The following is a 26,453-nucleotide window of genomic DNA, read 5'->3' on the forward strand; positions in this document are numbered from 1 at the left end:
TCCTCGAAGTCAAGCGGATTGAAGGTCGAAGTGGGAAGAGCTGCCAAACGGCTCCGTTTTTCAGAAAGATTAGTTGACAGCTCGGTCCTTTCTTGCTCCTCGGAGAAATCTGCTTCATGGATTTGATCCAGCAGAATCAGGTTGCTTTCATGCTCTTTGATGTCTGACTCCAAGTCCAACCTAGCCTTCTCGGTTTGCATGAAGCGAATGGCCCCTTGGATCAACTCCATCCCGCGTCCCTTAACCTCCTTTCTGGCCTTCGATGCCGACCTTGCCAACTCAGAATCACGCAACTTGGCTAGCGCCTTGTACTTCGCGTCAAGCTCGATGAGTTGATTGTTCAGGGTATCGGCGGTTGATTCGGACTCTTGAAGCCTACCCTGAACACCAGAAAACTCTTCCTGGAGCTTGAAGTTCTGGTCGTACTGACCCTGCAGCTCCCCCTTTATCTGCGCAAGCTCTGATGTTAAACTGTCGACCTTGTCCTCCAGATTGTGCTTGGAGCCGACAGAAGAACTAAGTTCAGCCTCAAGGACAGAGAATTTCTTTTTCCACATGTCAATCTCCTTCTCCCGTCCAATGACCAACCCTTCGTAATGTTCGATCATGTCGTTAAATTCGCTATGAGCCTGACATTATACATGAACCCAGGATGGCGAGTCAGTTCGCGGAATGGCAATGCAGTAAAAAAAAAAAAAAAAAAAAAAAAAAAAAAAAAAAAAAGAAGAAGAAACGGAACTAACCCGAGATGAGTGATGCGCGTGAAGCAAATAGCGTTCACGAATCGCAGGGCGCCATTTGTCGAAGTCTGGCAGGATCGAGCCCGATCGGGTCTTGAAGCATCGGAAGACGCTGCCCTCTTTCTCCATAGCTGCGAAGAAGGAAGAGTTGTAAAAAATTGGAATTTTAATAAAGACAAAAAGTTTAAGTATGTAAATCACCAAACCTGAAAGCGATTTGACTTGAGGGACAAGAGCAGGCTTCAGCCTCGAGGGAGCATCTCGAGATTCAGAATCTCCACTTTTAGGGGATGCACTCCGAGCAGTCTTTTCACTGACGGGCTGGGAAGAAGAAGACATGTCAACAGGTCGGGGAGGACCCATTGGTTCAGCGGAAGGGGATGATCGAGGTGAACGATCAGTCCGGGCCCTTGATTTCTCCCTTCTCGGAGACGAGTCATCACGGGACGACTTGTCCCTCTTCTTACGAACCAAATTCTTAAGAGGTTCGTTGCTGAAATCATCTCGGGGAGGACGAGGAGAATCACGACGAGGAGATCGCTCTCTCCGAGGAGAACGCTCGTCACGGCGTTCGCGGCGAGGTGTTAACCTATAAGCAGCAACGGATCTGGCTCCCTCGGAGCTGTTGTCATCAACCAGCAGGGTCCTGCTGTAATCTTTTTTATCGATGGCGGTCGCAAGGAACGCCTTGTTTTCATCACAAGCCTCTGCTATCGGCTTGGAGAGCTTCTTACGCTGGGCAGCGAGGGCCCGAGCTGACATTCCCTGAGTTGGGGGAGGAGGCGGAAGACGATAAAATAGATTGGGGGGACTCATCCTGAGTTTCCGGTTGGCCTCGACAAATCGGTCGAGGGTAAAAGAATTCCAAAGGGTTTCCCCTTCAAGGATTGTTTTGAAGAACTTGACAAATTCTTCAGTCGGGAGAGTTGAAGCGATGAAAGCTGCGAAATGAAACAACGAATTCGGTCAGTAAAAAATAATAATAAACAATACAGGAATATACGACCTAGTCTCTACCAGGTTTCGCAGACCACTTCGATGGGAGTACATCGGAAAGATTCCCAATCGAAGCAGGAGTTTTCTTAATCAGAAACCAAGGATGGTGCCAGTTCTCATCCTTGTTCGGGAGGTGCGAGATGACGTTTCTATTGGCATTTGGATACGCCGAGAAGTACCCAGTTTTCTTTGATGAACTCCTCACGCTTAGGAGTTCATTCAGCTCGGGGACTCCGATGACGTAGCCAGCCTCCGCCGCAACGGTTATAATCCCGAGGATAGTTCGGAGGAGATTGGGGGTTAATTGAGGCAAGGCAATCTCAAGAGCCGCCAAGAATCGAACTAGGGCTTCGGGAAGGGGGAAGGTCAATCCGCAGCCCTTGAAGTAAATTTCGTAAACACAGTAGTAGCCGGCACGGTGGTTCTCGGGAGATTCCGTAGGGTCGGCTATTTGCGCCTCCGCTATAATTCCAGGAGGAATTTGACAAAGCCCCTTCAACCGCTCAAGGGATTGAAGAGTACAGGTGGATTTGTAATGGGGACCGGCGATGTCGTTAGGACGAGTGCATTCGTCATTACTAGAACGCTTCTCGTCATAAGACGGAGATTCGGGTCTTTCAGAATCAGAAGTCATCGGATAAAAATGAAAAATTTAAAGTTCCGGCGAAGAGAGGTTTTGTGAAGAAGGAGAAGAGAGAGGTTTCGATTAAAGTACAAAAGTAAAAGAAAAGAGTAATGGTGAAAAGAAGTTACCTCAAGCTAATGATGAAACCGCCTCGAAAGTTGTGTGGGAAGTGGGAAGGTTTTTCCCGTTTTAATAGTAATTAATCAATATACGGTCATAATGATGACAGATGTCACTCGGTTAAAAATGGCTAGTGCCGAAATTAAAGGAGTGATGAGATTTTCGGCGGGAAATCAGAAAGATTCTCGAGCGCAATCTTTGGCCACTTGAGTATTTAAAGTCCTCCGAATTGGAATAGCACTTCGAAGAACTTGGGGGGCTAATTGTTGGTGTCGGATCCCGCACCAGAAGTACGAGACCAACCAAAGATTGCCACGTAGTCAAAATAATGGCCCATAAAGGATGAAGCCCATTGGACCCGTGAACCGAAGGGACGGTCGAAGTGGTTGTCACCACTTCGAGAATCCGAAGTGAATATACTGGGACACGAGTTCGGTGTAGAAGACACGGGTAAGTCGGTTCAAGGACGCTTGGGCCAGAAAAGGCGAGGCCCATGAAGATCAGAGTCAACTCAAATTCAAACGTTGAGCATTAAAGTCGAAGAATCAAAACGGACACATTTAAGAAGAAACAATTGTACTTAATTGCTCATTTTAATGACGTTTATCTATGTATAAATATAGAGGCCAATGGTCATGTAAAAGGGGACTTCCTCTCAAGAGAGAAATACTATAGCAATTTTCGTATCAATTTATAAGTTTTTACATATTCATTTTTGTCCCTCAAGAATAATCTTTCCCGCTTAACAAAATACTTGAGTGTGTGAATCCGACATCCACACTTGGTGTTATTATATTAGACATATAATCAAGTTATCCGAACAAGAATCTGACTTATGTTATTAAATTATTAAAATTATCTAAAATTTCTTAAGAATACAAAAATTATCGCAAGTTTTTAACTATAACTCATAAAAAAATTAAGGTAGATTTTGGTGGAATTTTAAGTAATATATTTAAAAGTTTTAAACATAATTTTGATATATCTTTGTGATTTTGACGAAATCTAAATCTAATCAAACATAATTATTATATATTTTGGTGTATATTTGATAATCTAAAATTTATAATTATGTTAATTCAATAAAACGTAATTTTCATTTAAAACCATAAAGCCGTAAAATTTATTTTTATATTTTTGATAAAACAGAAATTATATTTGTCTAGTTTACAAATATTTTACTAACAACTTTCACTACTAAATTTAGTTATTTATAGTTTCAATAATAATTTAAATTTTTAATAAGACAAAAATAAAAAGAACAAAAGTTAACAAACAAAATCCTCAAGAATTCCACCCATTCCTCAAGAATTCCTCAAGTTGTCAAATGATATAACCCTATTTTTTTCCACCAGAATTCGTCAACAACTCCTCCCAATTCCTCAAAACTAATGTTACCATTTACATTCTTTATAAAATTTTCTCTAGTTTTTATGCACTATTTTTATGAATTTAATAATTTTTAGTTATTTAAATTATGCAGTATCTTCTCTTATTGGTTGAATTTTACAAATGAAAAACATTTGTTGTTTCTTAATCTTTATGCTTTTATCCAAAACATCTAATAAAATGGGCAGAGAGAATATCATATTTATAATATTTTAGGTTGTAAACGCGTAAACTGCTTAAAATCGCTTAGATCTCGATTAGTAGTTTTAGATGTTAGGCACTAGGTTACAATATGCTTAGCGTCTAGCACATTTTTGAATGATGATTACTACCCTATCCATAAGGTATCAGCTCTATGGATGTAAGTTTTGATGAATTATACATGCAACTGAACCAACGTATTTGTAATAGAACAGATCAAATAGTTCAACAAAGATACATTTCTAAGTTTTATGTACCATGGTTAAGCAATTGTATTCTGAGATGACAATAACCTATTGTATTTATTCAAGAATGAATATCTATGTTGGGTTACAAAAGATAAACTTCTTATGTGTATAAATATGTAGATGTTCTTAACATTAAGGGTCTAAATGGTAACCGAATAATCTGCCTGAATCCGGCTGAATTGCTGAATCTGGCTGAATTTTTAGTGATTTTCAGCTGAATCTGGCTGAATTTTTACATTTTCAAATGGTAACCGCTGAATCTAGCTGAATTTTTTGTGATTTTTAGTAGTATCTATCACAATAATTAAAACTTTAACTGAAACATATCAATATTAATAGAATAATTAAAAAATATCTAAAGAAACTAGATATATAAAATTATCCAATGGTCTAATTAACTATTATACTAATAAATAAATACTAAATTATCTAAAATTAATACTAACATAAATAATATATTGGTTAGCAAAATTGAGTTATTCTTTCATATTTAATTTTTGAACTATGAAAAATATGTAAATAATTAATGAAAAGCTTTGTAAAGCATTATTGAAAACTTGATTTCAAAAATTAACATGATAATAAAATATAAATTATCTAATTATTTTTTCTATTGTTTTCTAGTATTTTAATCAATAATTTGATCAGGCTGATTAAGAAAATTATTAATTTTTTTTGATATTTTAAGTAATATTTTAGTATGAGTTACGTTGTTTTGTGAAGTTTTAAAATTTTATTTTAAATTATCTAAAAATTATTAAAATTATCAAAAATTATCTATAGTTATCCGAACATGAATTCGTCTCTTTTCTATTCTGGTAGTGATATATTATGCATCTAAATTATCCATATATCGTATATGTATAATTTAACTTATTTTAAAATATAAATTTGTTGTATAATTTTTGATATCCAAAATATTTTAATTCAATTTAAGTACTCGTTATTATTCAAATTTTTACAAGAAATGAATATATCTACGTATCTGTTGGTGTTGAAAAAACTGCTGAATCTGGCTGAATTCAGCTGAATTTAGTTTTAAGTAAATGGTAACTGCGGAATTCCTAAATCTGGCTGAATCCGGCTGAATGTTTTTATTATTTTTCCATTTGGAGCCTAAACCAAAAGAAATAAAAAATAAATATGTAGATGTATTATGTGAGGCCACATTTCATATCACATGGAGATAAGACAACAAAAAGATACGACCTATCCTCTAAAAAATTAATTATTCCAACGATAGTGCACCATCACTGTTCTCCAATCATTCTATTCTCTACCCAATATATTTATTGTATAGTTATTATTATATTGATGCACACATATAACGTATTTATTTTGTCGAACATGTAACGTTGTATTTATGGTTTGAGACTTTCAGTCACGGCCAAACAAACAATATGAACGGATGTAGTTTAGTGGCACAACGTTTCAAAAAATGAACAATATTACTTTAAAAACAATATAAAGAATGTTAGTTTATCAAATATAAAACGAACAATATTTAGTATAAGTAATTAATTTTCAATTATTTACCACTCAAAATAAGTATCTATATATACATTTTTACAGGGGATTTTTGCAAAAAGTCTTTTGGATCCGGGTTTGACCCGGTTTTAGTCTATTCGGATTTTGGATAAGCAATTTTAGGGATGTTGTCTTAATTTTAAACTAATAAATGAAGCATTTATTAATTTCAAACTGAAAAAATTTATGGCAATATTATAACGAAATTAATTCCTTTATTAATTCATATTTGTTAATTTCCTTAACTTCTCCCCACACCTAATTATTAATTTTCTTTAAGAGAATATGCGTATAATAAAACAAATAAGTTACCTATTTTAATGGTAAATAATCTTATTTGTTATATATATATATATGATATCTTTAAACTAACCATATTTGTTATTTACCTTAACTACTTCTAACCATAATTATCTAACTACTTATTTTTATATAGAAAGAATATGTGATTAAAATAAATATTTTGTAAATATTAATTTGGGGACAAATTCTTACGAAAATAATTTGTTTTGTTATAAAATTTAATGTTTGTTATTTTTCTAAATTATTTTTGAAACTAAATTACATAAATACTAATAATAATTTGTCTACACCATAAAATGAAAATAGTTATTTATTTTAAATTTTTATATAATATTACGTAATTTGTTTTAGTTATATTTTCTGATATATGTGAACAAATTATTTTCGTAGTTATGAAAATTATAAAATCTAAATTAGTTTAAAATTTGAAATAAATATAATCCTAAATTTTAATCTTTATGGGTAGGTTTTTTTTTGTGACCAAAAATATTCAATTGGATCTTTCTTTAAATTTTGGCAATATCCAAAACAAAATTAATTTATAAACTCTAAAAATATCTATATTTTTAACTATTTCTATATCTAAACTCTTTATTTATGACATATATTCTTCACGATTTTTACAGAAAAAGATATAAAATATGATGAGTTAATGCTAATTAACAAATTTGAGCTAATTTTTTACAATCTCTCGACCTAATTTAAACATAATTATATAATTCTCATTTCACTTTTATTTGATGTTATATTTATATTATTTTGAATTATTATAAAATAAATTTAGATAATAAATTGGATATTTTTGATAGAAATAATGATAATCGGATATATGAGTATTTTTGACAGCAAAAATAAGAAACCTTACCGGACTTGTATGGTAACTTCTATGTAAATTATTCAATTTAAAATCGAATATTAAATCAACAAATACAATTCCGAAGTATATGGTAACTTTTTCGTTATTTAGGGAAAAAATTTCGCTAAGATATATAGAATCTTCTAATTATCAGATTAACCATCAAATATTCTCTACGATCTTGAACTATGGAAAGTCATAAAGTTGGTTTACTGCAAAATTATAAAAATCGCGAAAGCGCAAATCAAATATGTTAAGATCTTTAACGATAGAAACTAAAATTAATTTCGTTTAGATAATCTGATGCGATTAACTATAGCATATCTACGCTAATTACTTATAGAATATTTTGCAGAATATGCTTTTCTTAAAACCCTAATAAAGCAACCTAATTCTAAACATTATAAATATAGGCTCTGCTATTCGGCAAATCATTTTTCATTCATCCACACAAACTTCTCTCAGCATCTATGCTTCAGTTTTTGAGCAATCTAATTTTTATTTTTCATTGTGTATTCTCTATTTTCTATTAATGATGTTATGTTTCTACGATTTTAATTCTTTTTTTTGTTTTGATATCTCAGCATATATGCTTCAGTTTTTGAGCAATCTAATTTTTATTTTCATTGTGTATTCTCTATTTTCTATTAATGATGTAATGTTTCTACGATTTTAATTCTTTTTTTTTGTTTTGATATCTGTTTAATACAAACGCGTGCGGCGTGTCTAAGTATATGTTTTCCTAAAAACATAGTATTTTCCTTACCCCTAAAACATTCATTACCAAGATTTCAAAATTCCATTTTACCGCTAAATCATAATTAATATGACAGATTTTTATTGTAAACAATTTATCATTTTTTCATACACTACACAATTTTCTCTACTAAAAATATACAATATTAAAATCAATGTCACAACATGTAAAATTAATATTTCCAGCGGTATACCGCGGGCTCTCAACCTGAAAAAGAAAAATTAATTTTATTATTTAGTAAAATTATAGGCCCGCGGTATACCGCGGGTTAATTTCTAGTATATATATATTAAAATAAGAAAACTCTTGAAATACAGAGCAGTGGCTAAAAATTTTTGTAAATGTGAAGTTCGTAATGGTTCCTTGATCTCATTCTGGTACGACAACTGGTCTAACCTAGGGTGTTTGATGGATATGACGGGCTTGCGAGGTCTCATAGATATGGGTATTCAAAGGACTGCCACTTTAGCTGAGGCGTGGAGAAATCGGAGAAGAAGAAGACATCGTGTGGAAAATCTGAACCTAATTGAACAGGCCTTGGAGTCGAAATGGCAAGGAAGAGATTTATCAGTGGATGACATATTCTTGTGGAAAGGGAAAGGCGATTCCTACAAAGCCTCCTTCTCTACCAAGGATACGTGGAACCACACTCGGACAATATCAAACACAGTGGCTTGGTACAAAGGAGTATGGTTCACTCATGCGACACCAAAATACTCCTTTTGCACTTGGCTTGCTATGAAGAATCGTTTAACAACAGGCGACCGAGTGCAGACTTGGAGCCCGGGTTCAATGTCTACTTGTGTGTTTATGCCAAAACCACTTGGAGACAAGGGATCACCTGTTCTTTACGTGTAGCTACTCGTCAGAAATCTGGAGAATGCTTATGCTGCCCCTACTTCAACGTCACTTCTCTACGGATTGGCGGGAAATAGTCACCTGCATCTCAAAGCCTCCGCTGGACAAGATTCACACCTTCTTCGTACGTTACAGTTTTCAAATAGCAATCCACTCTATATGGAGAGAGCGCAATGGGAGGAGGCATGGCGAGCATCCGACTTCAGCGACACAGCTTGCAATCTGGATTGAGAAACAGATTCGTAACAAACTCTCTGCGATTCGGGCGGCGGGCGATCAAAGATTCAACTCAAGCCTACAAGCTTGGTTTGCATCAAGACACTAAGTCCAAATCCATGTATCCCTAGTTTTTAAGCTTTTCAGCACACATTTGCATAACTATGTACCCAAAAACTGTTATTTTTTTTTGAATATAATTTAACATTACATTCAAAAAAAAAATATATATTAAAATAAGTATGTTTTAATAGATTATTCACGTTAATTAGGTTAAATATACTCCTTTAATATTTTTGATCAGTGTTGTTTGTGTTCCTAACTTCCTATGGTAACACTACCCAAAAAGAGTTAAAGAAAAAGATAATTCAAAAAGATAGATATGAATCAATGGTTCATCAATCAATTTAGAAAACAACCAATATATCCAAGTCTAATAATTATAAATTTTATTTTCTGAATTGAGGAATCATGTTTCGTATATCTTCATTGTGATCTCATTCATAGATAACCAATGTAAAATGTATAAATGTCTAAATGACGAAACCATATTTACAATCATAGCTCTACTCAGTGCCGGTCCGGTGAAATCCGGGGCCAAATACGAAAAAAAAAATTGGGGTTTTTTTTAAAAGTAGAAACTGCTAAAAAAAATTTTTTTGCTAATTATGGGGCATTTATAATTTTTATTTAACAATTTTTCTTAAATTTTAAAGATTTTTTGCTAATTATGAGGCCTTTTTGCTAATTGTGAAGTCTTTTTTTGTTAATTTTTGAGGCCTCTTTTACTATTTTGAAGCTTTTTTGTTAATTTTTGAGGCCTCTTTTACTAATTTTGAAGCCTATTTCATAATTTTAGGGCCTCAAAAAAAAAAAAAAAAAAAAAATTCTTCACAAAATGGGCTTCGGAAATTTGAGGCCCAATACAAATGATTCACCAAAATGGGTGAAGGGCCGGGCCTGGCTCTACTCTTCTGTTATAGGGTCCATATGTTTAACATGTGCTCGCTATACAGAATATAATATTCCGAAAAATAAACTAAATTCCAACACTTTGATTAAATATGTAATTTTGTTCATATGTAAATATGTATCTGTGAGGTCGAATATCTAAACAATTTTGATTAATGGTTTTAGTGAGGGGACCTGTTTGGTCATAAAGTCTGGTAGTGTCTGATGGGGTAGCCATCGGATTCGGCGATCGCTAAATTCCGTGATGGTATGGGCCCAAGCCCAATACCATTCAAATGGGACCGACCTCTCTTCTAATTCTTAGACCGGAGAAAATCTTAGGACCCCCCAAAGTTGATTTCTTCTTCTTCTACTCCATTCAATTCAAGCATTGCAATTCTATCACAATATAAAATTAAGTTTTCAAAACTGAAAAGATATCTATAAGAAAAAAAAGGGTAAGATATTTATGCGAAAGCGTTAAGTTCGAAGACATATTTTAACCTAATTTAGTGGTGAAATAGGTTCTAAATCATTAGAGATTGGATCCATAGATTAAAGAAAGGATCACAAACAAATACTAACCACTTGTCATCGTTCAAATATCATTCTAAATAAAAAATTTGAAGCTTTTTCTCTTATAACAATTTTACTTCTTTTCCAAAAAAAATTTCTATTCTCTAAGACCATCAGCAGTGGCAAATGTGTTTGTGTGAGTGTAAATATTTTTTTAGTATTATAATTTAAAGCAAAAGAGAAAAGAAAAAGAGAAAGAAAGAGAGAGATAGAGAGAAAAAGTGTTACACCCGAGTGTAAACTTACACCCGGGTGTGAAGAGAGAGACAATTTTTTGGTTTTTTTTAATACCTACACCCCAAGACTCACACCCACCTGCTTGTACCACTGCTGATGCTCTAAGTGTCTAACCCCAGTTAACTTCTCTGTATAATTTCTTTAATATATAGGGCAGAGACATGGGAGTGCGCTTAGTGAAGTTAGTTGGAATTAACTGCTAGATAGCCAAAATTTTGGCTAAAGTTGATAATAAGATATGTGGTACAAAAACAATATATAAAAGATGTCTTTTTATTTGGCGTTTTATTGAAAAAAATAAAAATGTGACATCATGTAAAATATTATATCACAAGGAATAATAACATGATATTTGTTAAAAGAATCAATTATGGATTTGCCATTTTTTTGGATGGCATTTGTGGATTTTGCCCCTTTTTGAATAGTTTATGGATTTTGTCCTTTTTCAGTCTACGAAAATATGATTTAACATGCGTTTTATTCGTTATGTTTGGGTTTAGTCGGTTGTGGTTGTTCTTAGAGTTTAGTATTTTGTATAAACTACGTATTTTTACCAAAAAAAAACCGAAATACGTACATTTTTAAATATTAAAAATGGCATATCCGTAAGATTTTATTAAAAATGGCAATTTCAAAAGATTTCTATAAAAAATGGCAAAATCAACAATAATCCCTTGTTAAAATCTGCGCAAGATTATATATATATTAATAAACAACATATGTGATAAATGATCTAACTTATTTATATATAATTTTGTCATTCGTCGTTTTTGAAAATAATAGGTTAGAATTTGCAATCTAGTGTATATTCTCTATGAAATATTAATTGAATCATTTCTGTACATGATATATTAAGCATAGAAGAAGAAGCAAATGTATATATATGAATATTTAATTTAACAAAAATACTAACAATATTTTTAAAATTAATTGTTTTACAGTTAAGAAATTTTAAAAAATAATTCATTAAAAAATAAAAACAGAATGATTATTTTGGGAAATCATCAGATCACTATTTTTTTTTTTTTTTTTTTTTGCTAGATAACCAGACTATACTTCTTATTTTAAAAAGAAACAATCCAATTGCGTTATTTAACAAATACTAGCTTTCTTAGTATACGCGGAAATTATAGTGTGTTCAAAGTTGACACGAACCCAAATTTTGCGAGGCCAGCTTAACCACTTATATTAACTCGCATGAGAAAACATAAAAATTTGAAAAGATATTGTTGAAATGTTGTTATGTATGCATGGCACAGAAAGTTCCATCATGCGTGCTAAAACCATGCAAAACAAATTATAAACATGACATTGACACAGAGACTGTCAATGAATTTGACAGCAAATAATATAATACGCTTGCGTATGGATCATTAAAAGGCAGGGCCTCCAATATTAAAATCAAGAATCTAACACTCATGCATATTGATTTTCTTGTCACGTTCAGATCTGCATTTAGTTTTCTTTTTTCTTTTCTTTTTTTCCTATAACAAAGGACAAAATAAAATCTGTGTTTTCGTATACCAGCCAAAAAATAATAATGAAATAAATCAGCATATAAATTTCTATTTTAAATATACTTTTTAAAGAGTATGGTAGCTAAAGGACAGTGATCAGACAAGAAGGGTTAAAAAATGGACCACTAAGTTTGAAATAAATGTATTGAGTAAATTAATATCATATGCATTTATGATTTTATAAGATCAGGCTGCACCTTTATTTAGTCATAAAAATATAAGACGGAAATAGATTCACAAAATCATTTTGTTTGAGTGTAGTTTATAATCTTGTTTATAATTTTGATTACCTATATGAACCGGTGGAGATAAATTAACTTGAAAGTATGATGCTCCCTATCTACTGTTCCGGGTACATCTATTAAAACGTGAAATGTCAAACCAAAAAAAGAATTATATTGCCAATTATAGGGTCATTATATTCTCCTAATAGAGTATATAAATACTTAGAATAGAAATTCATTATTTGTAAGGAATTAGGTGAAACGTATATATTATTGTTTACTAAAATTATTGAGTGACTTTTAAGAAAACCCTTTGTAAACAAATCAAGTAATGAATCCTATTACAAAAAAGAAAGTAATGAGTAGCACCATGGCAATGAGCTTAATGTCCATTTGTGCGAATGAAAACGTCTACGTCTCGATTGACATATCCCCAATATGACATGTAACCAAACCTATGGAGTTTTAGGGAAATTGTTTTGTTGGAGAAAATAAAACTTTAAAATATCATTAATGGAACAAGATTTATTTTCTTTTTAAACAAAAATATCACGTTTAAACTATTTTTTTGTTAATAAGTCGATTAAGTGTAGCAATTAGCAAATATAATTTGTTGCCATTACTAAATTAAGGAGCTCATAGTTGTAGTAAGTAGGGATTAGTTGAGATGATTAATTTGATTAAACAAGCAAAGTGATGCGACTTTAATTGATCATTGGCGCTTTCCTTAGACCATGTTGTCGTTCATTAGTAAAAACAAATGGAAGAATCCAATAAGTGCCACACACAATTATAATTTCAAAAAAATATCTACATTATCTAAAACAAAAATTACAGAAATTTGGTAGGGGTATTAATATGAACAAAACTTTACAAAATGTGAGGATATCAATCTCATAAATAATAAAATAAAAATTTGTGCATAGTTATATATAGAACTTTGGTAGCTATAGGATATCACTTGATATATGTATCTCTCTTCTTCTTACGACAGAAAAGACAGAAAAAAGGAAAATTTAAAAGTATGTGAAGAGACTAAAAACATATTTTCGATGAACCAAAAAAAAAAGAAAAATTCACTATAATAAAATTTTGATTAATATATTGAGAAACGAAGAAGACTAAAAATCTCCAAAGTCTCTAACGGAGAAAGAAGTGTTCTTATCAGGAATATTGCCAGAGTGGCGTAGACCAAGCGTAAGAGACACGTCACCAGTCTGTTTGGTCCCGAATCTTATGACGTTCACACCATCTCCGTCGACGTGGAAGTCACTGACGTCTTGCTGACACGTGGCGACGGTGAACGCGTCTGAACCGCCGTGAGAAGCGGCGGCGACGGAAGAGAGGAATGAAGAGTCGTTTTCGTGATGTGTCGATGTCATCGTCGTTGGAGTTTGTGCGGTTATGACAGTGAAGTTGTTTTCATTGTTGTTGGGTTTCGTGTCGTTGTTGTTTGTTTGTTGCTGTCTTCTTTGTTGTTGATTTTCATTTTCTTCTGCTTCTTCTTCTCTTTCTTTTGCTTCTTGTTGATACATCTCTTCTACCATTGGTTTCCATAGACGAACCCTAGCATTAATGAACCAATTTGACACCTGAAAAAACGATAAATATGGACCAATGTTAACCAAGATAATTACTTTTTAAGCAAGTTTTAAATAGATTATTTAAAGAATTTTTTAATTTTTAGAAGGAAAAAAGAACTTATTTAGGAAATGTGAAATACTCCTTTTTACATTATATCGTTTTGATATTTTTTATACTTCATTTATTTCATAAGTATTAAGTATCAATGCAACTATAAAAGAATTAGTCATTTATTGTAAAGAAAATTAGGTTAAACAAATGAAATAAAAAATTTTTGGCTAAGGGAGCACAAATTATGAAACATGTTTTCCCTTTGAGACATCTAATAGAATTAAGGTACATATTAAAATTTTAATTATAGTCCTACAAAAATAATTAATTTTTATTTGATGTTAAATTATGTATTTTGATGAAAATTTTAGATAAAAATCTAAAACAACATTTATATTAAAACAAAAAGTAATTTTAAAACAATAATTTGAAATGAAAAAATATAGTGGATATTTGAGCCAAGAGTGTATTATAGTACTACAGTAGCTGTGATGTAAATAATTACTGGGTACAAGACTTTGAGATCTGATAGTTAAAATTGAAATGAAAGTTTCATACTTTCATGTACTTGAGAAATACTACTGTCTTTGGGTTAAGTATTTACGTCTCTCTCTCCTATGTTTTGTATACTGCATGTGTATTGTAAGTGTAGATAATGTATTTAATGAAGAAAACGAACCCCAAGAAAAAAATGATTTCATGATATTCAAAACCCATGCAAGAGAATAGACATGAAGCCACTCATGTCAGATTTTGCATGATGAAATGATTGATATATATGGTAAATTGTTAATTAAGTACATATATGTAAATGAGTAATTAAAAAGGGTTCTTGTATGATCAGTATAAAAACTCATATTATATCCAACAACATATATATTTATATATTATAGATAGATAAAGGCTGACCTGATTTCTGGATAGACCAGTCTGTCGTGCTAAGAGGTGCTTATCAGCATCGCTTGGGTACCTGAGAAAGAGACCAGAAAATGACTTCACAATCTTTAGAACCCTAAACCCAATAATTATTTTTCTTTTTTGTTTAGAGAGAGAGGAAAAACACAATCAAGTAGATGCAAGAAAAGGTACAAACTTTCTTCTTACAAGGGCGTGAGAATCTAAGGGACAAAAGAAAAAGCTGATCTCAGAATAGAAGAAGCATTTGATTTTATTTTTGTATCTTCACTTATTTTTCATCATAAAGCAAAATATTTATCTGTACAACTCTTCTCTTCTTTACTTCACTAACAACAAAATAGTAAAATTCTGCAGACATTAAATAGAGAAAGTACTGATGAATAATGAAAGAGGAAATTGCTTTTTTCAGCTTTTTAGTTTTTTTTTTCCCTCTTTTTTATTTTTGTCTTTCTTAATAGGCAATATACCAATGACACTGCACCACTGACAAATCTGAGACCTATTTTTGTAGTTATGTTAATGGCATTGTTACTTCTTTTGATAATAGTATGTGGAATGAATTATGAATTAATTACAGATTTTGCCATTTTTTATAATGGCATTTGTGGATTTTGCCCCTTTTTGAATAGTTTGTGGATTTTGCCCTTTTTCAAGCTCCAAAAATATGATTTAACATGCGTTTCACTCGTTATGTTTGGATTTAGTCTGTTCCATTTGTTCTTAGGGTTTAGTATTTGGTATAAAGTACGTATTTTTACAAAAAAAATCATAAATACGTACATTTTTAAGTGTTAAAAAATGGCAAAATCCGTAAACTATTCAAAAAATGGCATTTTCGTAAGTTTTTCCAAAAAAATGGCATTTTAAACAATAATCTCATGAATTAAAGCAAATTAAAGAAAGAAAAACTATAAAGGAAAGGTTAGGCAGAGACAGAGAAATCCTTAGGATGCTATTATGATCCCAAAGCATAAAAGTTTGTGATCTCACTCTGCAAACTTCTTTTGTTGCATTAATTATCTAAACCCTTTTGCCATGCAAAACAACCTACATTTATAGAAACATAAACAAACAATTTTCTTGAAAGTCTCAAGGTCAATGCGTTGTTACCCTTGTTAATTTGGACTCTCAATTGGTAGCATCAAGGAAAAAAAGATTGATATTTGAATTTTGATTAGTAGAAATAAACATAAAAAAAAAATAATCAAACTCACTGAAGAAATAGCACTTACTTTTTTATTTTGGTTTTCAAAAATCAGCAACTTTTAATTTTTACTGAAAATTTGAAAATCAAATATTCTTCCCGCAATACCCAAGTCAGTTTGAAGAAAGAAAAAACAATTTGTCACTTTCATAAATTAATTTTAATAAACATATAATCAATCAGTTAAAGTCTTGGTATCAATGCATACTAGCTAGTAGTAGTCCACATTTTATAATATATGGTCAATATTCAAGAAGATTAATTATATTTGTATCGGAGAATAAGAGTAGGTAAGTATTATTGATTATTAAGGGATGAGAAAATGGACTTACGGATTAAGAAAATGTTCGAAAAGCCAAGCTCTAAGGATATTAACGGAGCGTTCAGGCAAACCACGTTGCGGTCTCCATGCCTCTTGCTCCATCATACCCATATGATGAAACGCTCGTTGCTGACGTAAACTCTGCTCTAGCAAACGCAATCGCGGCGTTTCGCCTTTGGTTAAGCCCGAGGACGCAGCCCCTCCCGCCTCTTTATCCCCTAGAAGCTCACAACTGCGTTTAAGCTGAACCGCTACCGCGTCTTTCAAACACCGGAAGTGCCTAGACATTGCCTTTTGAGCTAATGTTGTGTACGGAACCGCCGCGCCGTAACCCATTACTTGGTCGAATGAGTTCACTACCATTTGCATTTGTTCGCAGTAGTGGTTGTACCGTCGGTCTACCTACAAATTAAATTTTAAGGAAATTAACTATATATACATTGATGAATTTTTGTTTTGTTGTTATCAGCCCAATTTTCAAAATAAAATACAAACCTATCAAAAGATTATTTCGTTTAGATATTATTTATACATACATACTTCAATAGTTCAATGTGTTTTCTTCTCTTATTAACAATTTATGGTATCTTGGAACATCATATACTAAATTCTTGAGATAAGATAATGTCAACTACAAACTAAATTGTAAGATAAATAATGAAGTAACTTCAAGGACTAGTTTTGGTTACGTAGGGAAAGGTGGCTAGCTTATATGGAGAAGGAAGCTCTAATTTAAAATTTGTGGTTGTGAAGACTAAATCACTTAACCAATCATAATTTAATTTCTTATGTTAAATTTGATTAAGCGATGCCACCAAACGCGTGACACAAAATATGCATTAATATATCAAATTAGACCATAACACCAGTATAATGATATTAGTTAGAAAAATTATATAAGTGATGGTAGGATTGCGTAATCAGGCTTTACCAACTAGAGCATGTGTCGTGCTCTTGTACCAGTCGGTCTTTCTCAATACATTAAAATTTAAAATATCATATATATATAGTTTTTGAAATATTGGTTGATTCAAATTAATTGTATAAGAAAAAAAAATATCACGAAGAAAAATCAATTTTCTAGCGATTGATATGGAATTGGTTACTTGATCAATTCAATCATATTAGAACGGTTCATTAAAAGTTTGGTTAGAGAAAAATAAATGTGAAAACGTTGTTACCTCTTCAAGCATAGAGAGTAGCTTGACCTTTCTTCTTTGATGTTCAATCCGATCAGCCGGAGACAAAGGAGGATTATCATTGGCTGTTCCGGCTGAAGACGACGATCCGCCGCCTCCTCCTCCACCGGTAGTATTAGGGTTTGAGTTGTTCCTACTAAGTTTGTTCTTCTTGAAATGTCCTCTTCCAACACTACAAAACTCTTCCAACAACTCTTGTGCCGGTTTCGTATATTTTGAATTCCTCAACGTATAGATCCCTCCAGTGGATGAAGAAGCCGCCATGGGAGATGATGACGATGACCCGAAATGTCCCACAACTTGATGATGATGATGAGAAGAAGAATTCTCAAGAAGAAGATTCTTGAACTGATTGAATTGGTGATGATGAGCCGATGCGTTAGAAGAAGAAGAAGTTCCATCAACGGCTGCACAATAAATGCTTCTATATTCCTCGGCTTTAGCTGCGGCTAATGAAGATGAGAGAGATAAAGATAAACCCTTTCCTCCTTCCACGTGGACGGTCCCGATCATATCTCGGTTGTGATGATGATCGGAGGAAGATGGCCATGAGAAGTGATGTTGTTGTTGCTGCGGCTGCATAGTGTTTTCGTCGGTGAAAGCAAAACCTTGTTGATGATGATGGTTTGGTAGTAACATATGAAGAGTAGAGTTGTTGTGACGGTTTTGTTGCTCTAGTAGTTGTTTTGTAGACTGATCAAGAATCTCTCCACCAGAGCCGCCGCCACCGCCTCCAGGGTAAGCAAACATTTCAGACAACATTCCGGCGGTTTCATAAACCGGAATTTGAGCACCGGAGACGGCTGATTCATCTACTTCCTCTTGATGAGTGGTTGATGATGCTCGATGGAATCCATTGGAGAAGGAAAAGATTCCTTGGTGATGATGATAATCTTGTGACATAGAAGAATCTGAATTATGATGAATCTTGTGATGAGAAGTTGTAGTTGCTAAACCCATATCAATTCTTGATTCTTGTTATTCATTATATATCTCTCTCTCTTTCCAAACCTCTTGGATCCTGTAAGGATTCAGACATACACAGAAAATCTTATATAACACAAAAAATACAAAAAAATTAAGAAAAAGAAAGAGAGAGAGAGAGAGAGAGAGAGGAGTCAACTAGGTATTATACAGTTTTTTTCTTTCTTCTCCAATCTCTTTCTTGTAACTCTTTTAAGGTTTTCACTTTCAGCTTCGGTCATCATCTACATATATGGTATAGAGAGAGAGAGGAAGTACCTTGGAGTTGCAGAGAATTAAAGAAAGAGAAGATTGATGATGAGCTTATAGCTATCGTTTTCTTCTATATCTCTCTCTCTAGCTTTCTTTTTCTTGAGTTCTCTTTTATTTTATTTTTCTGTGTTAGTGAGAGTTTTTATTCAGCAAATTCTGGAAAACCAAAAACTTATATAAAAATCTCTCCCAAAGAGAAAGGAAGAGAGAAGAGAGAAGAAGAGGTCGCTGTTCTTTCTTCATCGCCTCCCTTTTTAACCCACCAATCTTCTTTATTATTTATTTGTTATTTTTAAAATCTTGATTTATCATTTTTATATTTTTTAAATGAGGTGTTTATATAACTTCTTCTTTTTAATTTTAATCGGCAAAGGTTTCCATTCCATATCAATAACGATGAGGAAGAAAGACAAAACTTATGATGAAAAAAAAAAAAAAAGAGACAAAACTTATATACATACAGAAATTACGAAATTATCCCTGTTTTCTTTTTTTTTTTTTGTCAACGATATGTTATTTATCTATAAATGAAAAAAAAAACTTTTTTATCACGGAAATGTCGGCTGATATCAACATTTTTAAAGGAGTTAATTTGGAAACTAATTTATGAAAGCAAACTAAAAAGAATGCGAAGATAAGGTGAGTCCAAAGGTCATATCTCAATGAACCAAACCACCACCATAAATACTTCCACATATCTTTGTGCTTCAATAATATTCTCATTTTGAGCCAAAAATAAAAATAAAATAATATGCTTATTTGACAAAGTAAATACTAATATAATATTCCCATGATGTCCTCTAAGTTATTCTTTTGATTTTGTGTGTCTTTGTTGTTTACCTTTTTTGTGTGAATTGTGTGTCTTTGTTTTTTAGGGACACCTATGTCATTTAAGACTACTTTTTCATGTACGTACTTATTCAATTAGCTTATACTATGCATCTCTCATATCCTTTTAGTGTAAAGCTAAAATTCCAGTATAATTAAAAAAAAAATTTTATATCAAACAATTAATTTAGGAATTTACAACAATGTCCGAAAAAAAAATTTTATTCCACTAAAATAGCATTTGTATTATACATTATTTCGATTTATCAATTTTTTTATTATATTTAATTTTAATTTATTAGGTTTTTTGGATAAATTGACATATTAAAATTTCAATATTTTATTATATTATATGAAATCATAATACCAATAGTTTATTACAAAGTATAAATACAAAATTTTAAAAGTAAAAGTACAAAGATTAATAGATTAATACAAATCCTATACTAATATCGTAAGTGCTACCAAGTATTAAAACAAAATAAAACTAACAAAGATAGAGACAAACTTCCTGAGGCCAGCTAGCTTAAAATAGTAAAAGCAAGCAACTTTTAGAGGTGAAGGAAAGAGACGAACTTCTTGAAGCCTAACTAGCTTTCTCATGTTCCTCTCCCCATGCTCAAGTTGATTAAGGTCTCCAAGAACTGCATCTATCAGGGTTGCATAAATGAGATGATTAAGGTCTCCAACTGAACAAAACTCCAAAGCTCATTACATAAGTGAAAACAATCAACAGCTAATCAAGCAATACATCAAAAATGTTGAATAATCTTAGTCACATATATCACATGTATGATGTATCTTAGTGTTCCATGTTTCCTACTTTATAGCCTCACATTCTTAGACAAGACAACAATGTGATAAGAATTGAAGATAGAGATGCTATAGGAGGATGCAAAGTTTACCTCATACATGAGTTTCTTGAGAATCTCTTTCTTATGTAGCTCGTCTCGTGTTAAGTCAAGGTCATCTAATTTACTGGTCTCTGGTCACCTTTTGATCATTTGCAAAATATCACATTGAACACTAAAACAATTAGCACTCTTGTTTATCACCGATGAAAGTCAATTTATAGATAATTAAAAAATTTCAAAATTTAGCATAATGATAAAACTTTGGTGATAATCATAAAACCCAAATCAAGTACTTACATATTTAAGCATAATGATAAAACTTTATCTATATTCCCTGTAATCATGTGTATCATCATCAACTTAAAGCTTATGTTTCCGACTTCTTTGTCATTAGAGTTCAAGAGTATACATACTTTTACTCCAAGTTCCATCTTGTAGAAGTTTTTTTACCATGAATAGCCTGAATTAAAAGATCGAACATTGAAAAAGTTGCATAGCCTATACGTCATAACCTTTTTCACAATTGAAAAAGACATTTTCTTTTACGTAGAGTCTTAAAGAGATTGTCACACTAAGAAAGACAAATCACGAAACAATCAAAATGACTAAATGCACGAACCTGGCTTTTCCTCTGTTGAATCTCCATCTCTCAGCCACCAACATTCTTCCTTAGCGAAAATTGAACCAAATCCAAGTTAGTTACTTTAATATTCTTGGTTTCCGTCTCACAGTCAAATCGTCGAAAACCTTGTGTGCACAAAGAACTCTAAAACAGAACCCCTAAGATTTATTACAATACCTTCTCCATGAGGTAGAACACAAATCTCCAAAAAGGTTTGAATTTCGTCTTAACAAAATTAGGCTAAAATCAAACCTTTGCAACTTGCTCGGCTCATCATCGTTCCACACCGCAAGATTAATGTGACGTGGCACCAACCTAGTCTTCTTGTTATCCCTCGCTGCGTTTCCAACCAATTCCAAAACCTAGACAAATCCAATATCCCAAAAACAAACAGGTTAAAAATTAGGGTTTTATGAAATTGAAGATTGAAAGAACTGAGAACGAAGGGGATAATTAGAGTTTTTAACCAACTTTTCAATTTCAATTGATACGCCTTGCAAAATTAGGGTAATGATAAGTAAAAGTGACGGAAGAAGCTAGAGAGAGAGAGAGAGAGATAGAAAGAAACAAAGGAAGCGAGAAAAGGAAAAGACGAAGTAGAAGAATGAGAGGAAGGAAAATGAGATGAGAGATCTAAAGAAGAAGAAGATGTGAAGGTGAAATGAAGAGCTGGAGTTGCAAGTGTCAACGAAGGAGGAGAGATGCACGACGGAGAAGACGATGAGGAGAATCCATATGTGAGAGTGAATAAAGGATTAATCGATTTGAGCTCACTGGCGGCTTAAGTGAGTAATTTTACTAAGTGTTGGCAGAATAGGTCATTTTTGTTTCCCGCTTAAAGATTTTCGGTCTTAGCATTTATCAGGTGCTATTAAAAAGTAACCAAAATCACGAGCTCATCTATTATAGCAGTTCATGAAAATGCGCTATCGTCTAGTGCTATCAATATGGATTTTTTTTGTAGTGATTCTATCATAGCGTTTGCCTTTTCGAAAACGCTATGTAAATTTTTCTAAAACTCAACTATAGCAGAACCGTTAAAAACGTTATACTATACTGCTATTAATACCTTCATTTCTTGTAGTGTGACTTATACTTTTGCTGTTATGCGGTTTACTTCCTTTTGCGCTTCTCACTGTAGAGTTTTTTTTCACATTGTGTAATGGGGTATTTCATTTGAAATTGGGCTCTAGGACATGCTAAAGATATTATTTTGCATGCTTTAAATAGAATATCTTTTATTAGAAAAAATTGCGGTTAATTATCTCTTTTATTAATTAATTACTTAACTATATATTTTGATTTTAAATTAAGATTAAGTATAGAAAACTTCTATTATATGAAACCTTCATTTGTTATCTTAATTTTTTGCATTTTCTTTAAAGGATATTCGTTAATATTTTACATTGTGTGATATTCTTTTGCGGACGTACCATAATTTTACGTCAGTGTTCAAAAAAGTGCTAGACGCGAAGCAGGCGGTAACCCATCGCCTAGCGTCTAAAACGTTTACAACATAAAATATCATAAATATGATATTATAGATAAAAATCATATAAACTATATATTAAAAAATAATAATTAAACCATAAACAAAACTCAGACAAAAATATTTTTTAATTTATATCAAACAACATATGAACGGTTATAACCATGTATATCGAGGTAAAACTTATAGATTTAAACCTATGTAGTTGGAAATTAAAAAAAAAACACTAAAATTATATTTATGCTATTTTAGGCGGTCGAAAAGGTCATATAGACGTCACATGAACTTTTAGCGCCTAATTACGGTTTAGACGATCGCTTATATCGTTTTTTAGAATATTGGTTTTCTGTATAGGCTTTTTTTAAAAAAAAAAAAATTCTAATTCGTTCACAAGGACATACTTATAAATTTAATTCCAACCATAAATTATAATGACGTTGTATAGATACAAACACAATTATTTTCTGTTAAAATTAACGATCATTATACTAGGTATATTAAATAAAAATAATATTTTTCCAAAATCGATTTGACGTGCATATCCATCACACAAACAGTTAGAGAGACATGTTGGATATGTGCTATGTAGGTTATAAATCCACATTGGGATAAATAATTAATGGAAGGCTCGAAAGCAAAAGTGAAAAGCCCACTTGTATATATATATATATCTAAGGAGACTCTATGTTGGAATCTATCATGTCAGAATCAGATACCAAATCAATAATTTTGTAGCACCCAAAATTTTGTTTAAACTATTTACTTAATCTAAATTATTCAAGTGGTTTCTCAATATTATTTTTTACTAAGGATAATTTAGTTTATTTTTAGTTGCCTATAAGAAATTGGACTATTTCCTGAATTCAAAACTGTTTGTTTATTTCTACCAATTCAGCTATTTAATAATTGAAACTTTCTGCTATTTCCACCGCCTCCCCACTTTAAATATATCTACAAAATTTAAATGACTCTAAATCAAAATTTAAGTTTGTATATAATCAAAATTAGAAATATTTCACCAGCCACTTTTTTTTTTTGCGCAACTTTCTCCACCCACCTAAAATCTTATTTTCATAGCTCACGTCCTTGAAATAGCAGAAAATTAAAAGAGAAAACAAAGAAAGAAGTAAAATTCTCCAAATATACTTTATGATTTTAATTTTCACATATTTTTTCCTAACTGCAAAATGGGATTTACAGTTGACAGCCCAACCTTCTTCCCTCCTACCAGAATCTCTCTCTCTTTTCGAATTATTATTATTTTTGAAAACTAAAATTTGTTTTTCGAAAAAAATAGTTTTTGGTCGGGTGAATCTCTCACGTGAATCCCACCCCTAACTCACACGTATGCTGTATGCACAACCATCGATCACGTTTGGAACCTCCTTTTTTCGCACGTGTGGTGTGTCCTTTATCCTCCTTTACGCATTTAATAGATAGGTAACTCAAAACATATAATGGATCCTCTGGTTTTAGTCTCTACAATTGTGGTTGCAAAATCTTTCAAATATCTCTTTGTATCTTTATTAACACGTTACTCTCCTCTCATCCGCACATTCATAATCTCTCCAATATTCGATATAACAATGTCGATGAATCATTGACAAACAACTAAAAATCAAATGTCGATGAATTTTTTGCGAGTTGAAGATCTTATAGATGTAAATGCGTATTGTAAATAACTTCCTTAAATTTTATACATTTAGAACTAAGTACATATAAGAAAATTTCACTAAGTATAAATAAGATGATTATTTGAGTTATTCACTTATTTATTTGTATACTCGGTTTAGGTCAATTATATTATACTAAGGTTGGAATAGTGACGTGCGTGTTTTTTCTTATAATTTTTTTAGACTACGCAGTACAAAAAAATTGGTATGTTCTAGCTATTAATTTGTAGTTAAATATATTGGTTACTTAAATGGTATGAAAAGAATAGAACGCGGTGGTAAATTAACATTCTAACGTAACATATATTTTGAATTAAGTTTAGGAAAAAAACGTTCTATGTATTACTTTTTTAATCAAACGACTCTAACCAAAATTTGATGCTCATTAAAAGTGTTAAATGAATAGTAAGGAATTTAAAATTAGTTATTAGTAAATCATTTCAAATTCCAAATTACTCAAGATTTATTACGTTTGTTCTGCTCGTTTATTTCATGATAATTCAACTTGTTCTATACTTCTATTTATTTATTTTTCCAAGATCTTTCGGCTCTACTACAATAATTTGAATCCAAATAATCGGTATTGTTGAATTAAGATATATATTTGATATGGACTAGGATCCTTATATTAAATGTTACTGAATGAGGATATTTTGTAGTATAGTAGATAAAAAATTAGTTGAAATAAAAAGATAGGAAATTAGAGTCACTTGTTCACGTATGGATGTTTATATAGACATACAAATACTTACACGTCTAGTAGATCATTAAAAGCTCTTTAACATGCCATGTGTATCCTAATATAGCAACTTTCAAGTTCACTAGGACAGAGGCATTAAATAATTAAACTACAAATACGTAATCATCATATCAATATTAGTCCATTCATTAGTACTTGCAGGGCCGGCCCGTTATGTTTAGCTGCCTAAAGCAAAACCAGAAATGAAGCTCATTAACAAGTGCATTGATTGAATAAAAAACATTAGTGACTTTGGAGGGTTCGAACACTCAAACTTGACACTAATGACACGTTTTTCTATCAACCTCTACCACTACACCAATAACCGTCTTCAATAAATTGATGCCCCATAAAATTATATATCCATATGATGCCTAAAGCACCAGCTTCACCAGCTTTAGCTATGGGTCGGGCCTGAGTACTTGTGTTCATCATCCAAACTCTTGTTTTCTTCGTCATCCAATCTATTAAAGCATCTTGTTTCTTTGTTAAAACTAACCTTTCAAATTTTATCCATACTGAATAACAACAAAACATAGTTTAGTTGATCGTAGGAGTTCTGATTTTAAGAGAGTGATTCCATCAAAATTTCAAAACTATTAAGTATGATGATGCAAGTTATAGACTTATAGTGTATATGTGCGTCACTTGCATCATATGTGCACTAAGGCACCTTTGTAATTGTTTATGTTAATCATATATATAAAAGATTCAAGTCAAAAAAAAAAAAAAAAAGTTATAGTGTATATTATGTATTTTGAAAATCTTGTGATATGTTTTTATTATGAAAGTGAAAAAACTTTATATATTATCAATCTGCTTCTTCCAATTCAATTAGAACCAACAATCAAATACAGTCTCTGACTGGTGCATTTTGTAGAAGAATTTTTTTTCTTCAAACTTTTTCTAGACCCACAATTTTTTATTATTATTGTTATCAAAGAAATTCTATTTTTTTTTTATGGAAGAAAACTTCTTTCCTCTTAATATTAGATGAAAGAAATCTTCTCACTTCCTCTACCTTTTTTTCTATTACTGTAACTAGTCAGAACTTTGGTCAAAAAATCGTCGAAATTATAGAAAAAATCCGATAAACCATACTTCGTTAGAAATTGATCGGAAAAAGTCGTCAGAAATTTTTCCGACCATCGTTTGACCAACTGGAACATATGTTGTTTCCGACCAGCGTTTTTCAACGACTTCACTTCAATCGGAAACACGTCAAAAATACAATTTCCGACGAATTTTTGACTAAAGTTGTCATTGGAAGAAACAATATTTCTTGTATTGAAATTCTTCAAAACTAATGAGCCCCAACTAAAACTCCATTGATCCTAAACTTTAAACAATGTAGAACTTCCGTGGTATTAACAACTTTTTCCACACCAACGTC

The 26,453-nt window shown here is 32.0% G+C and overlaps 1 protein-coding gene and 1 long non-coding RNA gene across 5 annotated transcripts; both read right to left on the reverse strand.

The window, feature by feature from the left end:
• Positions 1-13,210: 13,210 nt before the first annotated feature.
• Positions 13,211-19,084, reverse strand: LOC9316591 (BEL1-like homeodomain protein 4). 2 transcript variants are annotated; one of them, XM_021028500.1, is made up of 5 exons: positions 18,862-19,084; positions 17,602-18,640; positions 16,431-16,822; positions 14,886-14,946; positions 13,211-13,933 (listed from the first exon to the last, which is right to left on the reverse strand). In XM_021028500.1, exons 2-5 carry the CDS (start codon positions 18,577-18,579, stop codon positions 13,463-13,465), a joined length of 1,902 nt encoding a protein of 633 aa, XP_020884159.1. In that variant the 5' UTR covers positions 18,580-18,640; positions 18,862-19,084; the 3' UTR covers positions 13,211-13,462. The 2 variants fall into 2 exon arrangements, with proteins under 2 accessions (XP_020884159.1, XP_002880524.2); XM_002880478.2 differs by lacking the exon at positions 18,862-19,084 and adding an exon at positions 18,755-18,854 and having other exon boundaries at positions 13,463-13,933.
• Positions 19,085-20,188: 1,104 nt separating this feature from the next.
• On the reverse strand, positions 20,189-22,092 carry LOC110228933. 3 transcript variants are annotated; one of them, XR_002332436.1, is made up of 5 exons: positions 21,631-22,092; positions 21,412-21,521; positions 21,157-21,336; positions 20,589-20,997; positions 20,189-20,372 (listed from the first exon to the last, which is right to left on the reverse strand). It is a non-coding gene; the product is annotated as an uncharacterized LOC110228933 (long non-coding RNA). The 3 variants fall into 3 exon arrangements; XR_002332435.1 differs by having other exon boundaries at positions 21,157-21,317; positions 21,631-22,087; XR_002332434.1 differs by having other exon boundaries at positions 21,157-21,303; positions 21,631-22,084.
• Between the last annotated feature and the right edge of the window lie 4,361 nt (positions 22,093-26,453).

The sequence above is a fragment of the Arabidopsis lyrata genome (genome assembly GCF_000004255.2).
Source record: "Arabidopsis lyrata subsp. lyrata unplaced genomic scaffold ARALYscaffold_4, whole genome shotgun sequence".
Taxonomy (NCBI): domain Eukaryota; kingdom Viridiplantae; phylum Streptophyta; class Magnoliopsida; order Brassicales; family Brassicaceae; genus Arabidopsis; species Arabidopsis lyrata.

What these genes read in the sequence shown, in the direction of transcription:
- LOC9316591 (XM_021028500.1), bottom strand. Translation starts at nt 18,579, where the DNA reads ATGGGTTTAGCAACTACAACTTCTCATCACAAGATTCATCATAATTCA. An exon ending in TACTCTCTATGCTTGAAGAG is followed by an intron (nt 16,823 to 17,601) that starts GTAACAACGTTT and finishes TTTAATTTGTAG; the next exon opens with GTAGACCGACGGTACAACCA. An exon ending in TTCGAACATTTTCTTAATCC is followed by an intron (nt 14,947 to 16,430) that starts GTAAGTCCATTT and finishes TCTCTTTCTCAG; the next exon opens with GTACCCAAGCGATGCTGATA.